The sequence below is a fragment of the Notechis scutatus genome, chromosome 1 (assembly GCF_049901735.1).
Source record: "Notechis scutatus isolate UNSWTSFEM ecotype Mainland chromosome 1, rNotScu1.2, whole genome shotgun sequence".
NCBI lineage: Eukaryota > Metazoa > Chordata > Lepidosauria > Squamata > Elapidae > Notechis > Notechis scutatus.
Window position 1 is genome coordinate 258,656,331 of NC_142009.1, and position 23,222 is coordinate 258,679,552.

The window sequence follows — 23,222 nt, forward strand, 5'->3', positions numbered from 1 at the left end:
CCTTCTTTTCACATGTATCCAGATATAGAGAAGACAACTAGATTGGCAACTGAATCTTAGTTTACTATTGGCAAGAGAACATGCTTTACCACAGTGGAAACAGCAATCTAGTTAGATTTAGAAGGTTGTGTCACAATCCTGCTTCTCGCCATTGCTTCATACTTTCCATACATGGAAAAAAATATCTGCCTTATATGAAATGATCAATGTATTTTGTGGTGTAAGTTGGGCTACATTTTTTTTTTAACTTTAGGGAAGGACTCTTTTCTTAAACCTCCATCTAATGTGGGAAATCTTTTGCAACAGTTCTGTGGAGAATAGATAAGGCATCAACAATACCGGTAGGTCCTTACACTGTGAAGTATATTATCAGTATTAGTTTAGAAATTAAACAAAATATTTGTCATTGATATAATTGAAAATTATAGTCCCGTCAGCTTCTTAGTAATGCTACTTACATGCATTATTTTAGCTATTTTTATGTGAAGAAAGCATGAACAACCTAACCAATGTTGGTAATTTAGAGGATTTCAATATTATCTGTATGTGCTTAATATGTCAAATAAATTAATTTTCTGAGAAAATAATCATAACATAATAACTCCTTATCTGAAGTCCCAAAACACTTTAAATGATGCTATCAAAAAAGGAAAACTTTTATAAAAGGTACTACAGCAGATTGTTTCTAGTGAATGGTTCAATAATACAAAAGAAAAACTCACAGAGACTAATGTTGCATTTCCTTTCATTCCATATACAATCCCATATTAAAAATATCCACATGTGTCACAAGTAAGATTTGAAAATTTATGATGCAGCCACCTATGGAAAGGGCCATAGAGATTATTTTTTTTATGAATACCTCCTTTCTTTCCATCAAAATAATTTCCACATATTTCCACAAAGTTGTAGCAAAACTAACTCCTACTTATCAGGAGAAACAAAATCTGGATTCAACTCAGTGTGTTTAATTATTTTGTTTACTTGTTCTGCTGAAGCAATATGTTTTGAAAAAAAATGTTTATACTTTCTTAAATAAGGAAAATGTATGTACAAATTTTGGTCAAGCAAAATATCTTTTAAAAAACACTCAAAATCTTGGTAACTGTCTCTTGCAATTTCAAAAAGTTCTTCCACTTAACATCTAATATTAGTATAAAGAATATATAGTGTTTGATGCCTTACTGTTCAGTAAAATGAAGAGAAGAAATGAAAAAGAAAAAAGGAGTCTACATAATAAAACATATCTTTCTCTAAATGTTTATAATTGGGAAAGAAAAAAACATGTAATATTTTTCATCTAATAGCCAAAGCTGCAACCTTTAATTATTAATAAGATATGTGAAATTACTTAAAATTACTTAGTTAAAAGGCATTCCCAAATTAACTGGGCAACATACTTTAAAGTATTATTTTCAATAAATGAAAAAATACAAAGAGCAAACATCTCACAAGAGCATCTAACCTGTTTTGATGGAGAAAGGAAAGGCTTTCCCCCCCTTTCTTACAGGCAGCTTTTGCCTAAACATAATTAATTAAACTCTTATTCGAATAAAGTGACAGGCCTATTATGGACAAGGCTGAAATGCTCCCGGGGCATTAAAAAATAAGAAACTGACAAGGAATACTCAAACTCATTATTTCATCATGATAACGTACATGCAAGCATGCTTTAATTTATTATATATCCTTAGCAATCGGATACACATCTAAACCATCTATTACCAAGTATATTTGTGTGTGGATGTGTTTACATGGAATCATTTGTTACTGGGTCCATATGGTTTATCCAACGATATCCATGGAATAGTAGCGTTTTTGTGTGTCTTACTCCGGATCCATCATCTTTTCCCCACTTGCAGAATGCTTCCTAGTGTCCTCTCCTTCTTCTCTGGTTCTTATTTAGTGGCTTCAATAGGCCTTCTCTGTACTTAGCATTTGTATGGAATAGTTGGACCATGTCATGGTCTTTGTTATCCAACACCCTAGGCAAAAAGAGAGATGATTTCTGGGTCCTACGAGTTTTGAAGCTCCTCCTGGGTCGTCCTTTCCCATTGATGGAGACATACCAGAGTCTGTCTGCAGTAGCTTTGCGTTTGCTGCTAGTGCTGTTGGGCACAGTCCGATACAAACGGGATGCATAGGTGTTATAGCCCAGCTCATGGATCCTTTCCACAAACTCACATTCTGCATTGTAGGTTTCCTGAAAAATAAGGACAGAAGCCATCATTTTCAAAAAGCAGCATGAAGAATTGCAAGGTACAAAGCTCACTGCATTTGTTCTTATAAACACTTTCAGTTATGTCCAACATAAAAGCAACTTCCATTTATTTATTTATTTATAAAGGAGTTTTGATATCCATTGACATCTCCTGTTCTTTGTTTAATACAAATCTCTATTCACATTAACAGTGTTCATGTTGTTATTAATACATATCTCTCCTTTTATACATAAACATCAATTCTTCTTTCTATCCTCCACCCATTTGTACCACCTATCCCGAACTGCATAATCTTTGCCTCTTAATTCCATTGTGAATTTATCCAGTTCTGCACAATCCATTCTTTTTTGTGTCAAGTCTTCTTCAGATGGTATCTTTTCCTTCTTCCATCCCTGTGCGAAGGCTATTCTCGCCGCAGGTATGATATGTATAAATGATGTATCGGATGACCTTACTCAATTTTCCCTTAATTATTCCTAATAAGAATATTTCCAGTTCAAGTTCTAATTTGTGCTCTGTAATTTCTAACAACCATCTTTGTACCCTCATCCAATATTTTTTAACCTCTGGACACTGCCACCACATATGGAAGAACATTCCTTCTTTGTGTTTATACTTCCAACATTCTGCTTTTGTGTTTGGATACATTTTGGCCAGTCTTGCTGGGGCTAGGTGCCACCTACAAAACATTTTATATTGATTTTCTTTAAATGCTGTTGACGACATCTGTTCTTATATATATCAAACAACGCAAAGAACACGTTACCTTCTTACCTAGTCTTTATTGTCTTGCTTTTTTCCATGTAATGATAAGAGTGGCAATGAGATGATAAAAGCAAAAAAGTTTATTACAGTCTATTCTTGATTAATCCTGTGATTGATCATATTTTGCCCACCAAAAATAGAAATAAAAGAAATGTCTGTCTGATGCTACCAGAGACCAGCACTTTGACAGCACTTGGAATTTATTTCTCTTACTCCTGCAACCCATATTTGACTTGGAAACCACCATAATTTACTAGGATCTCTGGTGGTTAACAGACAAGTATACATAGCATAATTTCCAGAATAAATAAATAAACACCTATAAAAACAATATCATAAGGAAAACCAAGTGAGCACAGACAGAAGCTCATATGGTAAGTATTAAGTCCACAAAATATATTTGAAGAGCTGCTTTCAACCTCTTGCAAAACAACCAACCAAGAAACGACAGGTAGTCCTCAACTTACAATACTTCACTTAGTGACCATTTGAAGTTACAACAGCACTGAAAAAAGTGACATGATTATTTTTCACACTTATGACTGTTGCAGCATCCCCAAGATCATGTGATTTACATTTGGATGCTTGACAACTGACTCACATTTATGATGGTTGAAATGTCCTGGAGTCATGTGATTTCCTTTTGCAACCTTCTGACAGGCAACATCAATGGGAAAACCAGATTCACTGTGTTACTAATTTAACAACTGTAGTGATTCACTTAAGAAATGTGGCAAGCAAGGTCCTAAAATTGGGCAAAACTCACTGAACAAATGTCTCACTTAACAACATAAATTTTGGGCTCAATTTTGGTCATAAGCTGAGGACTACCTGTAGTCTAATCTCAATTGGGAGGCTGCCCTAGCAAATAGGCTCTGCCAAAGAAAAGGAATACTCTTCATGCTTCAACTCTCCAACACCCAACTTATTTCATAGAATTGGAGGGCCTACCAATAGGTTCTCCAGGGATAACTGAATCAATTGCGCTATTACAATTGGAGAATGTAGTCTTAAAAATAACTTGATGCCAAATCACATAGGTCAAAACCAGCCCTTTTGAAATGCAGCTGAAAGGGTACTGGAAGTCTATGGAGGACCCAAAACACAGGTGTAATACATGTGATATGTGCCACTGCATTTGAACTAATTGTTCTTTTCGGACAATCTTCTGAGGCAGCCCCAAAGAGGTCTAGGACAACTCACTGGGGCCAACTTCCTGAAGGACAATTTGCCATCGGATAATTCAATGCTGTATTAATCATTTCATTCAATTACTTTTATTATTGGTGACCACGCTTTCATCAAAGTTATTGTAACTCCTGTATTTTTGAATTGAATTTCTTTATTTTATTATTATTATTGGCCACAGTTCCATCAAAATTAATTAACTTCATTTGTTGAATCAGTCCTGCAGTGAGTTGTCCCACGACGAGTTGGCCAAGGCAAGTTGTCTCAATTATAGTACATTGCAGTAATCTAAGTGGATGGTGAATAGGGCATGAATTACTGTAGATCCCTCTTCACTATGGCACTTCAGTGAAATGTAACTCCCATTTCGGGTTGCACTGCAACAAGTGAACCAATCACCACTGGCCAAAGCCCCTGGCCTCCACCTGCCTAATCAGCAGTAACCATGAATGGAGAAAGAGCCCTAAGTCATGGACTTGCTCCCTCAGAAGCAATGCTTCCTCATCTAGAGATCACGCTAGGTGCTGACAGACAGCCAAAATGCATAGACAGCAACTCAGTCAAGATTAATTCAAATTTAACCTGTTCTGTCCCATCCAGATCCGGACACTGGGACAAGATATCACCAACATCTTCAGTCTTGCCAGGGTAGCATACTAAATGATACCACACCCCAAACTGATTGGTGACCTCTCCCAGTGGCTTCAGGCAGTTGTTCTGCCCAGTAAGTAGTTCTTTCTGGATAAAGAACTAAGCCATGAGGCAAGGGAGTCGCCACTGGCCCAGTCTCTACCATCAGCACCAAGAAAAGAGGAGGAATAGAACATCTTCAAAATATGTTCCCCTGTACCAGGGGTAGGCTTCAAAAAATTTAGCAACTGGTTCTCTGCCCAGGTGAGCATGGCCATGGTGGGCGTGGCCTAGTCAGCCACCTGCATCAAGGTGGGGGGGCATTTTTGCCTCCCTGGGCTCTGGAGGCTTTCCTTGAACCTCCGTAAGGGCAAAAATGGCCTCCTGCTCTCAGGAGGCTGGATTTAGGCCCATTTCGCATCTTCCAGAACTTCTGGGAGGCACATTTTTTGCCCTCCCCGAGCCTTCACACAGGCCCTGTACTTACCTGGCATCCAAAACAAGCTGCGTGGGGCTCCTGGGAGGGGAAGGGCCAGGTGGGTGGGGTGGGGCAGGATAAGAGGGGCCAGCCAGGGGTGGGATTTGTGGGTTCACTGAACTGCACAGAATCCTAGCTAGAGGATCACCTGAACCTGTGAAAACCCACAGCAGCCCACCCCTGCCCAGTACTGAATACTGTCAGATAATCCAGAAAGGTGCAATGGTCAGTGGTACTGAAGGCTGCTGAGTGGGCTGATAAGACCAGAGCAGTACACAAGTCCGATCCATTTCTCACCAATAGCCATCCTTTAGAGCAGGGCTGTCAAACTCCTAGCCCATGGGCTGGATGAATCACACACTGGTCACACCCAGTTTAGCAAAGGGGGGGGGGGAGTCCTGATATGTCACATGATGCTGCCGTAATGATGTGAGTTTGACACCCCTGCCTTAGAGCAACTAATATTCTCTTTGTCTCACACCTAGGTCTGAACCATGATTGAAAAGGGGTCCAGATCATCCTGTTCTCCAGGACAATCCATAACTGTAATAGACATGGCCCTTAACTATATTTTCTGAAATTAATTACATATTCTATTACTATACTTCGTTGAAACAGGTGGTTTTATTGGCAAAAACAATTGGAAGGCCCTTTGCCCATTTCCTAAATAAAGTATTTTTTTAAAAAAAATTATTGGGTAATCCCTAGTTACATGTTGTGACAATATTTTTCCTATACTACTAATAGCTTAATTCATTTTTTTAAATATCTTGGAGATATGTTGGAAATTCCATACATCCTAATTGCCAGCCTTCATTTCAGAAATGAAGCAAAAGATTACTTAGCAAAAGTAAAATAAAGTTCTAATATTGAATATTGTAAATAAACTAACAAATAACAAACAAACTACTGGACATTGTAAACAAACTCCTCTTTGCTTGGTGCTGATGGTAGAGACTGAGCCAGTGGCCACTCCCTTTTTTTTTAACCTTACTTCCATTCTCTCAAAACCAAGGACAATAGCAGGTTAAGTACTTAAAATCTAGATGCATGCTATACATGAAACTCTCTTTATGCCAATTTCTCATAGATGCATTTCTTCATTTAGTTTCCAGTCCCCACATATTTCATTCCTGAATTTTGCAGTTCTAAATTCTCTGCATTTCTAAATACAGTATAAATATATTCTGGAATGATGTGTGGGTTTAAAAAAAAAAAAAAGTTGTGGGGAATTCTCAATCAGCCCAGCAGGTGGAGTAAATTTGCCTGTAAAATCAAGGCTGCAAACCTCATGCTTGAAAGTATATTGCATAAGCAGACCACTAACACAGATGCGTTTAGAAAATCAGATAACATAATTTCCCATACAGACATTTATTATTTATTTTATTATTTGTGATGGGACTGGATATCAGGAAGAGGGGATCTATGAGGATTCTAAGCAAGAGTCTGATCTGATCTGAGCAATTTGTTTCTACATTGTACCTTTCAGACAAAATAAGAATGTGTTGATGTCACATTTATCCAACAGTTCCTTAATTAGAACTGGTGTTCTAATCTCCTCAAAATGTATTGTTTTAGGACTTCCAATACATTTCCAAGGCCTCTGTTAAAACAATGTTTGTCATGATATATCATAAGCAATTTGTTTTTTAAAATTATTATTATTTATTAAATTTTATGCCACCCATCTCCCTTATAAGGTGACTCTGGGTAGCTTGCTTGCTTGCTGATCTATCTATCTATCTATCTATCTATCTATCTATCTATCTATCTATCTATCTATCTATCATCTATCTATCTATTTATAAATTTATTTATACATTTTATATCCTGACTTTACCTCAGGAATCCAGCTGCTGCCTCTTCCCATTATGCCTGCAAGGTAGTTTGGACTTGGAAGCAGCAAAGTGAGTTTTCATTGCTGGGGGCTGACTAGAACCCAGGACTTCTGGTGACTGTCCATTGTTTAATCACTACAACAAATTAATTTCCACTGCCACAACTTATGCTGGACATACAGTATTTTGACCTCTTACTAAATGGAATAAGACTGATCTGGAATGGAGAGTTTCGTGTGCTTCAGTTGTCATGGATCTCTTACTGGTCTAGAGTTAGACATGGAAGCTTTTTTCACTTATACTTCCTGAGGCCTTTTCTCCTATCATATGCTAATGCTCCCAGCTCTCCTTTTTTCCAATTCTCCAAGCACAGCTACTGTCAACAATTTTATTTTATTTTATTTTTAATATATTTTACTGTATTTCCATTATTACAACTCAAATCATCATAATTTCAACAGCATTTTTGACATCTATACAATTTTTTATTTTGTAAACCTTAACACCTTACATTTAGATTTATCAATCACTAATTCATATCTTTATCCATAATTATATTCTTATATATTCTACGTATCTATCATTCATTTTCTTGAGGTCTCTTACAAATTAATTTTTACATCTTATTTCTATTTGTTATCCAATCATACCATTTATGCCAAATTAAAAAATATTAAGTCTTCTCTTTCATTTTCAATGTAAGCATATTCATTTCAGCGCTTTCCATTATTTTTTGTTGTATTAGTTCTTCACTAGGAGTATTGGAAGTTTTCCACATTTGTGCAAAAGCTATTCTGGCGGCTGTTAAAGTATGTAATAGGAAATATTTTACGTTTTTTGGAAGTTAGTCTTTAATAATTCCTAAGAGCAAAGTTTCTGGTCTGAGTTCAATTTGATAACCGGTGATCTCCTGTGGCCAGTTTTTGATTTTGATCCAGAATGTCCTGGTCTCAGGGCATAGCCAACACACATGGTAGAAGGTACCATCAACTTGTTGGCTTTCCAACATTTTGGGCTTAAATTGGGGTATATTTTAGCCAATCTTGTTGGAGCCAAATATCATTGGTAAAACATTTTATACAGGTTTTCTTTGTATGATGAGGATATTGTTAGCTTATGATTTATGTTCCACAGTTTCTCCCATTCTTCTAAATCTATATTATATCCAAAATTCTGTGCCCAGGCATGTCAACCATTTTAATTTAGCTAACACTGGGGAAAATTTTTCTCCTCAGACAGCTCGATTGATTTGTTCCAACTCTTCATAGCAATAGGAAAATTATCTACTTTAGTATTACTAAGTAGTAAAAGCTTCAACCTTCTCTTTCAAATAAACTTAATTGAAAGAGTAAGGCTTCTCAGCACAAAATAATTAATGTAACCAAAATTGTATAAATATTAACCTAACTACCACCACCACCACTGCTCCTGAAATTTAGATCCAACAGCAGTTCAATTGCTACCATTTTCCCTCAGGGGAACCCAACTGTACTTCCAAGTAGTCCTCCCAAGGACTTATCAAAGAGCTGATAGAAACAGTAAGCAGAGTCTCCTCTGTTTAAGTGAAGAAGATGCTTTGTTTCATAGCAGGAAGATTTTTTATATATGTATTATCTCTATATCAGCATAAGTCATGCATATTGATGTGGACACATGCACGTATCAAAAAGATGTCTGTCAGCCTCCCCCACACTCTCATGGTAGAAATCATCAGGAGTCATTTCAACTTTATTTAGCATCTCTATTACATTTTCCAATAGGTTCAGGAACTGAATGGCTTCATACTCAAATCCACACGTTCATTGAAACAGGGAAAAGATCAGTTTCGATTCATCAGCATGCATGACTCAGCCTTCAGCCTCTCCTTTGCTGCCCATCCCATATTAGAAACTTCTTCCTTTCTTGCCTGACAAATTTGCAAATGCTGATGAGGGTGGAAAGGAGAAAGCATATACAATTCTGTGCCAGGTAAGTTTTGTGACTGCACTTCCAACTATCTTCCTGGAGCACACGTTTTCTGTAATGTCCCAATTGTCCAGAATTGATCTATCTAAAAGAACACATTGATGAGAATTTATAGACTTTATCCATTCCTCTTCCCAGACTGATGTTCTTTCCTTGCTAAGAATGCTACCTGCCTACCTGTAATCTATGATTACAAGTTTTCAAACTTTGGAACCATTATAGATCACTATTCCTACCCCCATCCCATTTCCGAAGCCTTAGAATACAGTAGCTGTGTAAGACATTCATTATTACCAAACTTGGATCTTGGGGAACTCAAAATGTGATTTGTATGAAAGAATATTTAAAATTAATTTTGAATATTTTAATTCAAAAGTAATGCTTTTTTAAAAATGTGGACACTATCCTATTAGTCTTCATGCAATTTAGCACACAATTTTTCATGATTTTTTTTCTAGTTATATATCTGGAGTGTTGATTGATTTACTTGCAGGATCCATCTCTCTATGTTGACCAAGTTCAAGCAGTTCTTCAATACCCTTCTTATTAGAGTCCCTATACTAAAATAGTTAAGTGTTTGTTTGTTTTTATCTGTCTTTATTGGATTCTACTATTGCCTCTGTTGGACTCTTTCGGCTACTATTTCTTTGAAAGGAATTAACATGAATCCAAGGCTTAAGATGGATCCAGCTGCTTGGTTCTTTGCCAACATTTACTATGGATTTGGCATGCTTTCCAAAACTTTTGGGATAAGAACAGAAATTTCTTCCCTGACATCAGATCCATACACAATAAGAATAAGACTATATGTGCAACTCAGATGACCTTCAACAGAAGCCCTGTTGTTTCCTTCCTCCATTTTTCTTGGGAATGGGGAAAATTGTCCCTTCTGAATGGACTATTGCTTCCCCTTTCCTCTTTTCAAGGATCCTGGAAAAAAGTTTCTTTGGGTTTTCTAACTAATCTACCAGGGCTCATCTATTCTGGTATTACTTGATTACTTCTCTAAACAGATTATTTTATTCCATACTGTGTCCACATTCCATCCTTTAGCTATCTTCAAGTTTTCTGAAACCATGAGAACTATCTTACTTCTGAAAAGGGCTTAGAATCAATCCACTCTGCGTTGTTGTTTTTTGGAAAGCTTTATTTCAGTCACATAGGAAATAAAACTAATCCATCCTTCACAGTGGTAAAATGAAGATAATAATCTTTGTGGTGGTTGTATAAATCAATTCGGTTGACTTTTTCCTATGCTAAATTGACTTATAATAATTCAGCTCATGCCTTCACTCAAATGTCGTTGATTTGGGCCACCTATTACAGCTGTATTTGTGATACAGCTATCATCCATATTAGTTGCCAAATACTTCAGGACTCTCCCCATTCCATAGACCAGGGGTCCCCAATCACAGGACCACAGGCCACCACTGGGCCTTGAGTCATGTGGAATCAGGCTGCAGAAGCAGCGGGCAAGCACACGCATGCATGTGCGGGCAAGCACACGCATGCAAGCACACGCATCCATTTGCGCAAGTTGCAGGCAAGTGCGTTTGTGCAGGCAAGTGCACAAATGAAGCTGTGTATGTGTGCACTAGCTTGATTGCTACCGCACAGAACCATCCCTGCCCCCTCCCACCTGTCTGCAAAAGTTGGTGAACTGTGCCACCCATTCTCTTCAGGAACTTCAAGTCACGGTCTTCAGAAGTATTTTGCTGATCACCACCACCCAACAGCTCCCTCTATGGCTGTTGGAAACAATATCTGGTTTTCTCACATATTTCTTCCTTCCACACAACCCTTTTAAGTAGAGGAAGGCCAGGTTTGTTAGACCATTCCCTGTAATTTCACAAAGCAATCCCATGGTCTTTTGTCTACAGCTTCCTCCTGGTACTGGAATACTTCATTGCTCCTAATACAAGGATTCAAGGAGGAGGAAGAATTTAAGGGAGAACATACTTTGGGCTTATGGCATGGGAAAAGCAGACTGGAATATTTGATTAATTGAAAAGACATTGTAGATGCAAAACATATCTCCTTTGGGAGTTTCATTTTTATACACTCAGGTTTCCTGATTAGCTAATCAATATTGTCAAGATTTTCAATTCTGAAATGGGGGAGGGGAACTGTTTGGAGACAGGATGGGAGGTATTTCTTACAACTAATGAAAGAAAATGCAAAAAGTGCCCCATTTAAAGAAGAAAGGTAAAATTCATAGTGCAAGGAGTTCCTGATGAAGAAAAAGAAAATTAAACATTGTCCAAGACTGTAACTGTGAGAGGGATCTTGGAGTCTTAGTGGACAACCAGCTAAATATGAGCCAGCAATGTGCAACAGCAGCCAAAAAAAGTTAATGCATTAACTAAGTTGCATTAACAAAAGGATACAATCAAGATCAAGGGAGGTACTCATACCACTCTAGAAAGCCATAGTAAGACCACACCTGGACTACTTCATCCAGTTTTGTTCACCATATTACAAAAAAGATGTTGAGACTCTAGAAAAAGTACAGAGAAGAGTAACCAGGATGAAACATATGAAGAACAGTTACAGGAAGTGGGCTTGGCTAGTCTAGTAAAGAGAAGGACCAGGGGAGACATGATAGCGGTCTTCCAATATTTGAGGGGCTGCCACAGGGAGGAAGGGGTCAAGCTATTTTCTGAAGCTCCTGTAGGCCAGACAAGGAATAATGGATAGAAACTGAACAAGGAGAGATTTAACCTGGAAATAAAGAGAAACTTTCTGACAGTGAGAACAATCAACCAATGGAACAGCTTGCCCTCGGAAGTTGTGGGAGCACCATCACTTGAGACTTTCAAGAAGAGATTGGACTGCCATCTGTCAGAAATGGTGTAGGGTCTCCCGCTTGGGCGGTGGAGTTGGACAAGATGATCTACAAGGTCCCTTCCAACTCTGATTATCTGTTATCTGTTATTAAGAGAAGAAAAGGTTGACAGAACAGGAAGGGAGACCTCATCTATTACAGCAGAAGGAGATCTATCCTTCCTAATATTTCAGTTAGGAGAAGAGAGCCACTAGGAAAGCTTCAAAAAGAAATGGAAATAAAAAGATTACAATACAAGCAGAACAGGGGTGGGATTCAAATTTTTTAACAACCAGTTCTGTGGGTGTGGCTTGGTTGGTGGGCATGGCTTGGTGGTCATGTTATTGGCTGGGTGTGGCCAACTCAATATCACTCACATCGAGGCACGCGTCTCCTCGCCTGGCCTCTCATGACTGTGGGGATGTTGCAACAGTTGTAAGTGTGAAAAATGGTAATAAATCACTTTTTTCAATGCCACTGTAACTTTGAATGGTCACTCCACACAAGTAAAGTACCAACAAAGGAGGGGGAAAAAAAACTCCAGAGACATTCCTGAGACAGGAAGTCTAGTCCTGCCAAGAATGTAGTAAGGGTTAACGGAGAGGCAGTTTCTGTAAGCAACACCAGAATGTTTCCTTCCTGCCTTCCTTACAGGATTAGGCCAGTAATTTCTTCTAACAACCGGTTCTCTGAACTGCTTAGAATGTTAACAACCGGTTCTAGCGAATAGGTGCGAACTGGTAGAATCCCACCCCTGAAGCAGAATCAGGATGGAATCAGCATCAAATCATGTGATATTTTGAAAACAAAGGGGGAATTAAAGGGAAAAAAATCAGGAGGGAGATGGCATAAGGAATTAAGACCCACCCGTTCCAAATTATTATATAAGTAATAAGCAGCTGCTTCCCAATCTCCACAGCCAAATTTCTAATAGATTTAAAAGGCAGGAGGGAAAGGTCTAGAATCTAGAAACCCAGCAGCAGATATTTATAAATAGGTCTTTCTGTCAGAGGCCTCATTTCTGCAATAGTTCTATAAAATCTAGAAATAGAATCCTATTCCAGTATTCAGGAAGGGCTTTACCAGGGGTGGGATTCTACAGGTTTGCACCTATTCTCTAGAATCAGTTGTTAACATTCTAAGCAGTTCGGAGAACCGGTTGTTAGAAGAAAGTACTGGCCTAATCCTGTAAGGAAAGCAGGAAGGAAACATTCTGGTGTTGCTTACAGAAACTGCCTCTCCATTAACTCTTACTACATTCTTGGCAGGACTAGACTTCCTGTCTCTGGAACTTCTCTGGAGTTATTTTTCCCTCCTTTGCTGGTACTTTGCTTGTGTGGAGTGACCATTTAAAGTTACAATGGCACTGAAAAAAGTGACTTATGGCCGTTTTTCACACTTACGACTGTTGCAGCATCCCCACAGTCATGAGAGGCCAGGCGAGGAGATGCGTGCCTCGATGTGAGTGATATTGAGTTGGCCACACCCAGCCAGTCACATAACCACCAAGCCATGCCCACCAACTAAGCCACGCCCACAGAACCAGTTCTTAAAAAATTTGAATCCCATCCCTGGGCTTTACCAGTATTTCTCATGCTCAAGAATGCTGGCTGACGAATTCTGGGAGTTAAAGTCCACATATCTTAAAGTTTGTGAGGCTGAGAAACACTGGGTTATAGTGATGAGCCAGGAAGCACTGAGCTTACCTGTGCTCCTAAAAGTCACAATTGTGTCAGTATTTCAAAGAAAAATATTCCCATGTACAGGCCAGTTGGTTATATTATAAAGATTTGCACGTATAAAGATGTTCAATACTTTCTTCTGTGTTTGGAGTTGTGTGAGTTCACACAAGCAGTTCACAGAGTCATGATGCTTAGGCCAAAAACGTTCTTTTTTTAAAAAAAATAATGTTATGATGTAACTTTTGGAGGCGAAATTTTGCTTACTATCATTTGTCTGATGAGTGGAATCCTTTTCCTTGTACCTTAATGAAGGCTAATTCTTCTTTCATCACAAAAGTGGGAAACTATACATTATATGGAATGACAGGAATTGACACCCAGCCTCCACTTTGTTCTGATGCCAGTGTTCAGTGGGCATCGTTTAGGTATCATGTAAGATAATTCTTCACTAGAAATTTTGTTTAGGTGCTATGTAAGATATTTCTCTCACCAGATGAGGAAAATAACTCCACAGGAAAACTAAAATTTTGAGATATATAGGTATTGGATAGAAACCTAGATACCTGAGATATATAGGTACCTATATATCTATATATAGGTATCACACTTGGAACTGACAATTCTGACAACCACTAAGAACTGTGGTTGCTAAACAGAAAAACCACATGACTGCACCAGACTTAAGAAGACACTTCTATTTTTTGCCATTAAACAAATCATCACAATCATTAAGCAAGACATCTTATGGCTGTGACTTGCAACTTCTCTTCCATGTTATCCTTTAGTTATGCTTGTTGGAAGCCAGTTGTGAAACTTGCAAAGGGCAAACATGTGACTTCAGAAGGCTGCAACAGTCAGGTCTAGGACAACTTGGCACGGCCAGCTCGGCACCACCAAGTCGCCTCTGCCAAATCACCGCTGCCAAGTTGTTGCAGGACAACTCAACAGGGCCAATTCACCACAAAGATAAAGGGAAAGCCAGGCAGGTGAGTGAGCAGGCAGAGCATAGAGTGGCTGGTGGCAGCCAGCGGCTTCCCAGAGAGGGAGAGTGGGACAGGTGGACAATTGAACAGGTGGGCAGAGCACAGAGTGGCTGGTGGCAGCCAGGGGCTTTCCATTTTCACACACTCTGCTGCCGCCACCATGCTAAATGGGAACTTTGCATGGCAGTGACAGAGGTGAGTGTGAAAATGGGACACACCCAGCCTCCACCATCTCCTCCCCACCTTCCCCACCAACTGTTGCTAACACTGAACAGCCCAAACACTGTCACTGCCAACAAACAGCCCACAATGGCAGCAACAATAGGGATGTGTGTGTGAAAATGGGAAGCCCCTGGGCACCACCACCGCTCTGTGCGCTGACTACCCACTTGCCTGCCCGCCTGGGTCTCCCTCTGGCTGCCTGCAGCAAGTTGTCCCCATGGCAAATTGGCCGTGTTGAGTTGTCTTGTGACAACTTGGCAGTGGTGATTTGCCATAGGTAACTTGATGGTAGCAAGCTAGCCATGCTGAGTTGGCCACACTGAGTTGTCCCATTCTGGCAACAGTCATAAATTCATGCTGGTAAAATCATAAAAGCACCCAGATAGCAATCACATGATCATAGATAGTGCAATGGCCATAAACCCAAGGATTGGTTACAAAGCTGTTTCTTCCAATAGTCAGATCTTTGAACAGTCACTAAACAATCAAGGACTACCTTTAATAATAGAATCATAAAAGTCTGGTTGTACTTACCTCTTCCTCCTTCTTATACATCAGTGAATTAGAGAGGCTTCTGCATGAATTACTTCAAAATGCTACCTTGTGAGCTTAAAAAATGTTTTAGCCCCCTTTTGTCTGGCAATGGCTCCTGGATATATCTCAGTCAAGGACATATAGCTCACTTTCTACAATTTGTAACACTTAAATAAAATTCGGAATAGAATACAATTCTTTATATTCTTTATAGAAATTGTGACCTATTAATAAATCTGGGCTCTTAATTTCCACCTTAGAAAACACACCAAAGGAACATATTTATTCCTTATTAACTATTTAGAGAATCCATGTTTTTGTTAAGATTATGTGGATTTTGAAGTAACTGTCTTTAAATAGATCAATTATTTCACTACTTTGATTTGATCTCCATAACTAATTGATAATGGCTTTAACTAGCTCATCTATCAATTTTAACATCTCACCTGCAAAGGAAAACTATTTGATGCCAGTGTCAAGAGGAGTAATAAAAATATTCTAGTGCTATGTTAAGCAAGGTAGAATATAAGTCTACATAGTAAATTAAAAATAATTTCTCTCAATCACCTTAACTGATGCTATTGTTCCTATATTTCTTTTTTTTTAAGACAGAGGACAAAAAGAGAGAAAACAATTGAATATCCAAGGAACAAATTATGCAAGGTTTATGACAGAAAATGCTCCTGTTCTGCATGCATGAAGGCTTGGTTAAATACAATTCTATATTAATCTTATTATGGGATAGTAAAGAATAGATTCTCAGCCTGTTCCAATGTACCTTCACAGCAATGTCTTTACAATCCAGGGATTTGCAGAATGATTGACACATTCATTCAACCTGTAAGTGCCTCTGGCACTTAAATTTCTGCCATTAAATTCCAGTTTTGTGTGTTCTAAAAACTTTTTTTGCAAATGGGACTCTTATGCAGAGTTTGCTCTGCTTTTTTGAAAAGTTTCCTTGTCACATCATCAGTTCTACAACTCCTTGATGATTTCCTTACCTGAACCAGTTGTTTACAATCCCTAAACCAGAGGTCCTCAAACCATAAATGTTTTGTTTTTAGTGTGTAAGTAGGATTATTTGAATTCCTATCCTGCTGCACACATGAAAAGTGAATGAGTGTGCCTCATGCTTGCAGTCATGTTTCAGCTAAAAGATTCTAAGTATTGGCTACTTAATCCCCCAAATAAAACCAAAGCACATATTTTTGTTCTTTACAAATGTTCCTCCATAGGCACCTAGTATTTCTGCCCTTTTGACTACAATGGAGTTTAAATCCCCATTGAAAATGATGGGCACTCTACTTGGAGGATGCTTCAGCTAGCTTGCCATGGTTAAGATGCCTCTGTTTTAAATAGTACTTACTGAAGCATAAAGTCGGCCTCTTTTGTTCATGGCCAGGTATCTGCCTGAAAAACAGCCTTTGATAGCAACAATCCCAATGTCCACCGCAGTTATTTCCAGAATACCTAAAAGGAAAATATAAGATCTATTTAGACGATTCATATATGCATCATTTCATTTTATATTGGTATTGTTATTTTACAAATTTTAGAAATTTTAAATACTAAATGTCAAGGAAATCGGAAGGAAATCCTTAACCTTTAGTCAGAAATGAGCCCGTTGGATTTCATTGGACTATTTTTTGCTTCATATTGAACAAGTTCTAAGTTTTTGTTTATTTTTGTGAAACATTCCCCACCATTCAAATGGTACAATTTGACCAACATTTTGAATCCTAATCCATATCTTCAGAATTGGCATTTCTTTATGGAAAGTACTTTCAATCTCTTTCATTCCAATTGTCTCTCCAATAGAATTGAAACATCCTCCCATTTTAATACAAGAAAAAAATGAAAAACAAAAAAAGTATAATTGACTGACATTTGAACTGAGCAGGAATTTTGACTTTTTTTTTCTTGACTCTTAAGCTAGTAATATTAAACTATCTTAAATGTTTCTATATGGAAATCATTATGCTTAGTAACATCACCACACAACATGCCAGCATTTACTCCTACATTCATAATCAATTCCGGATGATTGAAAATGACAACACTCAAGACAATAAGATGGGAATTGTTAGAAATAAACCCTTGCTGGTAAATCCACAGCTGTTTGATTGAGACTGAACTGTTTCAAAGAAAGAAAGAAAGAAAGAAAGAAAGGCTCTGACATTGAACTAGATGTTCGCCTAAGTCTATATGCCTATAAAAACTTTAAATCCCCTTTAATGCCTTTCTTAGGGGTCCAAGAGTGCTTGACTCATTGAAACAAACCACAAAGCTGCCCATTTGGGGACAATACCCTTGCTGAGGTTTCTGGAGGGCAAAATGGAGGAAGACAAGAGGCTGCCACATCTAAGAGCTTAGATGGACAATGAAAGGGAGTTAGTCAGTTAGAAGTCAGTGTATCCTTGGGGAAAGGACAAAGTGGCTGTCTACCTCCAATTCAAAGAAAGGAATTTTTATAATCCATGAAAGAACTAAGAAAGATTGCACATATTATTTATCAAAGGACTGTTCTAAACATTATCCTGAATAACAAAAATATCTGGAATGCAGATACAGCATTTACAGAGGTATCAGCAATCCTTGCTCTCTAACTAGTGCTCATGCTTACCCACACCTATATCCACACACATACATATCACACTGATATATAGAGGAACCAATATTAAGATGGTGGACTAGAACAGGGAGATCCAGGTTCTAGTCTTCCCTTAGCAATGGAAGTTGGATTGTCTCTCTTTTTCTCTCTCAGTATTAGACTTAGAATTTGAGAAAAATGTGTCTGGCATTGGACCAGCACAGGAGACTATGGTCCATAACTTTCCATGAAAATGGCTACACCATGAAGAAGTTGGGTAGATTAATTTGGGTTGCTAATAATATTACACATGGTGACATGGAGAGAGACGGAGACAGTCTAAGGCCTGCAAAACACTACATAATAAAAAAGTCATTTCAAAAAAAGTCACAAGAGGAGACATGTTTTTACATACCTGTAAAATGCATATATTACATTTATAGGCATTTCTTGGGGAGGGAATCTTTAATTGTATGTGGAATAATTAAATATTTGAGACAAGTAACAGCATAGAAGTGATATGCGAAGAGATTTATTATTTACATTTCAGATTATTTCTGCAATTCACTATCAATACTATCCCACGCACTCAACATTTTAAATCCTGAAGCCTTGAAATTCTGTTGGTACTTTAGAAATGACTTGGCAACAGCACATATGTCCATACAACTCTCAGAATATAATCTTCAAATTATACTGGTTGGGATGACTTAGGATGTAATATAAATCATTGCTACTAGAAAACTCTATTGGCAGAAGCTATTACAATAGAGTAGTATCATGGATGGAAAGGCCTTATCTGAGCCTCAAATTCAGGCATTGTTGTGGACACCTATGTTCACACAATGTTACATCAAGAAACGAAAATATGTAAATCAGATTGCTTCATTGAAACCAGTGGGAAACCATGAACTTCATCTTGTTCCCTGTTAAATCCTACAGTGTAGGATTTTGACTATTTCCATATTAAACATTTAGCAATGATTAATGCATACCGTAGAAAGGAGAACTACTAACCGGATGGCTATCACTCTCAAACATCTTAGGCATGAACATATAGTGGCTATTTATTTAGTCCTCTAAGTCAGGGCTCTCCAACCTTGGCAACTTTACACCTGGTGGACTTCAACTCCCAGAATCTGGCTGGGGAATTCTGGAAGTTGAAGTCCTCCAGGATTAAAGTTGCCAAGGTTGGAGACCCCTGCTCTAAGTGATCGTTTTTATGCAGAACTCCAGACAAAATGAAGATTAAGTTTTGTCCCTAAGAATTTATTTTTTTAATAGGAAAGTCATCTTAGATTTATCAAGAACAATAAAGTGGGAATCGGTAAATTAAAATCAAGATATTTGTATTTTAATACAAATGACTGCAGAAAATGGTAGAAACTGACCATCAGTTTGGTCCAGCCAGCTATTGGTTACCAGGATTTGAAGCCATATATGTAGACTGCCAATATTTAAACATATTATGTTTAAAGTGTTAATAGAGCTATTGTTTGAGGCATCAGGGTTCTTTCAGGTAGGTAAGCTCCACTTAAGACTGCAGTCACTGATGCTTACATTTGGTGAATTCATCCATATCGCCACAGAAGATCCAGAGATAGCTCCTAATCTCTCTTTCTCCTTCATCTCTGTAACTGAAAACATTTAGCAAAGGAGATCCTTTTTCTTACAGATCAAGTGGAAGTGTCCTGATGAAGATTTAGCTATTCTACATCTTAAAGGCTCAAGTTAAAACTTTAACCTTCCTTTTCAAGGCATAGTCTTTTCTACAATGCAGCTTGCATATATCAATCAAGTTGTGATATAATAGAGAATCCTATATGCACATGAGATTTGGCCTACTGAATGTTTGGGGAAAAGGCTTTCTTTCATTCATTATAAGTCATGTTTATTTAGATTTGTCCCAGAGAGATGCAAGGATGCTTTTCACAAGGTCAACCACAGAAAGCAGAATTATTTTCTCCTCTCACAGCATCTTTGCTAGCCCAAGGGTAACCTCCACCTAATGCACCTAAAATCTGGGTGCGTGTGCAGGCCCTTATATTTCATCATTTGGAACAGTGAAGAGAACATTCAACACTTTCTTATTCCAATTGGTTTTAATTCATAGTAATTGGGTGGTGTTTTTTTAAAACTTTGGCTAGATCATGCCCTCAATGATACTTTACCGATAGGTGAACATCTACATAAGGAGCTCTGCTAGAAACGATAGAAAAGTCTGCCTTGGTGCCTATAATGTCTGGTATTCTTGGGTGCCAAGGCATCAGGAGATGAATGATGTGGGCAATCAATCCGATTTTGAATGCCATGTCTACCTTGCAAAGGAGAACAATGTTTTCTTCGACTGATCAGTCGCTGGTGAGTGCTATTTCCTTGAACAAGGCATAATTTCCTCTGCCCTAAATACCCACACTTTGCCAAGACAAACAAAACAAGATTAATTGGAGGAAAGGAGGGAACAGAAAATCAAACACCAGGATGAAATGAACAGACTGAAGTGTGAAAGTCATCTTGATGTGTTATTTACACATCTTTGGGGATAGTTACTCTGACCCTCCACCCCCACATATCCAGCTTTGTGTCATAAAGGGAAGAAGGGATCTAAAGCCTTAAAGGGAAATCACACCTTCTGGACAGAGAAACCAAGTGACAGCCACTTATCCTGTTTTTTTTTTTTTTTTGCAAATTCCAGAGTGCAAGGTTTTTTTTTCTTCAAAACTGAGGCTTCCAACTGCAGAACTGCATCCTTAGAGACAGGGAAAGAGTTGCAGGCAAATCAGAGGTGCTGAGGTGCAGTGCAAAGATTTCTAAGGCCAGGGACAAAAAGAAAGGGCTCATCACAAGGAGGAAGAAGCCCAGTGGACTCTACTTGCCAGTTCTGCAAACTGAACAATGTTCTATTTCAAGAAGACCTGAAAATCATTTTCTTTGTACTTCAAGCATTTTAGCCAAGCATCCGAAGGAATCGCCTGGGATCTGTGTGTGTAGCATAAACTGGTTACACAAAATCATATCTATTCCTCTATTCTCCTCATCCAATAGCAAGAGAGAAGCTTCTTTTATTCCCAACACAATAGTCAAGCTGTCTCCAACCTGATGATAATGTTACATCACAATTTCCATGTTGGTTAGAGATTGGGTCCAAGATGTTAGATGTGGCCAGGCTAGTTCAAATTGTGATTCAGTGAAAGATTCTTTCTTCCATACCTACCTTCCACAAATACTATTTTACCTTACGTCCTAAGTTTCCACAAAATATTCACAATACAAGCGGGAAGCAGAAATAGAGGAAGCTACTAAGACTCACAATCTCAGACATAATTGTGAATGAAACCAGAACTTTTCCCCAACTATTCTACAATAGTTGAAAATCGGTGGGTATTAATTCTAAGACTAACTTCCAAGCAAAACTGTTCTTTCAAGAGTCCGGTGTATTCTGTGCCCCTAACAGCCTAAGTCTGCTTCATTGGGGAGGGAACAGGAGAATCTATATTGTCCCGGTTCACAAACAGCCTTGTAACTTAGAAGCTGTTTTATTTGCTCCAGAAGTAGGGAACAATGTTAATAGGGTGAAAAGGAAATAGCAGTCTTCTCTGCTGTTAGATAAGCACCTCTGAAGTGCTGACAGTCATTGGCAAGGCCAATCCGACTATCCTGACACATATTCTCTTGACCTTTTTCCTTCACTGGGTATCAAGAAGGCTAACACATGAACTGTTACAAATTTCCTGATGGGAATAGATTTCCTGCATTTGGGGATCTTATATATTTGTTCCTTTATTCTAAGGATTTCTTTCCCAGTTGTTTCTCCCCAGTATGCTTAAGCGGAATTGAAACACTGGGAAAAATTTTCCTCTCCCAATCCCGGTAAAACTTCATGGCTGCAAAGTTAAATCATCCTCTAGTTAAATCATCCATTCTAGAGATCTTGCCCAGAGATGGCCTTTGGTATGGATGGGGGCAGGCAAGCTCTGAATCTTTGTTGTGGCTTCCGTCTGGCTTTAGGCTAAGCCGCGATCTTGGCTGGCATCTCTCATCAGCTCTCAACCGACAAACCTGATCTGCTTTCCTCGGGCCTGAACAGACTTTCCTACACAGCTAATCCAGCGACTGCTGCGACGCGAACGTTGTTACTACAGGAGGGCTGCAAAGCGCCTTGAGCGCCCTGAACAGACAGGCTACAAAAAATTGTATCGCTCTTTCTTTCTTTCTTTCTTTCTTTCTTTCTTTCTTTCTTTCTTTCTTTCTTTCTTTCTTTCTTTCTTTCTTTCTTTCCTTCCTTCCTTCCTTCCTTCCTTCCTTCCTTCCTTCCTTCCTTCCTTCCTTCCTTCCTTCCTTCTTTCCTTCCTTCGGGGTGTGTATGAAATAAATGAATGGCGTTTCAGCCCTGGATCGGAGGCATCGGAGGAGGACAGAAATGCTGCTTCCTCGGAAATCAGGACCAACGAAGCACCGGGGGCTTCGATTCAAGAGGGAGAGCAAAGGGGCGAAAACCAGCTGCGAGGGACGGGCAGGGCGGGAGAGAGGAGCCACCCCCGGGGTACTCACTGAAGACGCTGTTCTTCTCCAAGGTGCCGTTGATTTTGCCGTTGGCATGGATCTGAAGGTGGTACTTAGTGGCGCAGTAGAGTTTCCTCCGCCGGGGCGCTCCGCCGAGATGCTCGTAAACGCCGCCGCGCCCGCCGGCATCTCTGCGCCAACGCGGGTCGCACGCTTCTCCTTCTCGGGCACAGGCAGGAACCGGCGGAGGCAGCTCGGCAGCCGCCAACCCGAGGAAGCCCGGCGCCTGCAAGAGACTCAGCAGGACGAGCCAGGTTGTCACCATTGTGCATGATGGCCGAGGGGCGCTCAGCTTGGAGCGGAGGACAGCCCCGCCGGACCCATTCAGGAGCTCTGAGCTGGAGAGGAGGCAGCCCGCCGAAGTTGCACAGGCGCGCCGGATCCGGTGGGGACGACTGACTGGGCTAGGCGTCCTTGGTGGCTGCGGCTGGGAGCGCGGGGGCAAAAGCGGGGGAGGCTGTTTGTTTGTTTATTTGTTTCAATCAGCGTCGATTTCGTCCCCCTCCTCTTCTACCTCCTCCTCCTCCCGCCCGCCCCCGAAAGACCCAAATCTGTTTTAGATCTGAGTGAATTGAAAGACGCTGAGGAAATCTCAACTCTTGGAATTAGAAGGAGAAGCTGCGACCCGGGTACCGGTTTCCAGAAGAGAGAGAGGGGGGGAGAGAAGGAAAGAAAGGGAAAAGGGAAGAGGAAGAGAGAAGAGAGAGAGAGAAGGAAAGAAAGGGAGAAGAGAGA

The 23,222-nt window shown here is 39.3% G+C and overlaps 1 protein-coding gene across 1 annotated transcript; it reads right to left on the reverse strand.

The window, feature by feature from the left end:
* Positions 1-729: 729 nt before the first annotated feature.
* On the reverse strand, positions 730-23,141 carry FGF3 (fibroblast growth factor 3). Its single transcript, XM_026664619.2, has 3 exons — positions 22,476-23,141; positions 16,701-16,804; positions 730-2,203 (listed from the first exon to the last, which is right to left on the reverse strand). The coding sequence occupies exons 1-3, from the start codon at positions 22,750-22,752 to the stop codon at positions 1,871-1,873; spliced, it is 714 nt and encodes a 237-aa protein (XP_026520404.1). The 5' UTR covers positions 22,753-23,141; the 3' UTR covers positions 730-1,870.
* Positions 23,142-23,222: the final 81 nt, after the last annotated feature.

Excerpts from the sequence above, each read along its gene's own strand:
- FGF3 (XM_026664619.2), bottom strand. The coding sequence starts at position 22,752 with ATGGTGACAACCTGGCTCGTCCTGCTGAGTCTCTTGCAGGCGCCGGGC. Across the intron at positions 16,805-22,475 it reads GGAGAAGAACAGCGTCTTCA|GTATTCTGGAAATAACTGCG; the intron begins GTGAGTACCCCG and ends TTTTCCTTTTAG. Across the intron at positions 2,204-16,700 it reads GAGGCCGACTTTATGCTTCA|GAAACCTACAATGCAGAATG; the intron begins GTAAGTACTATT and ends CTTATTTTTCAG.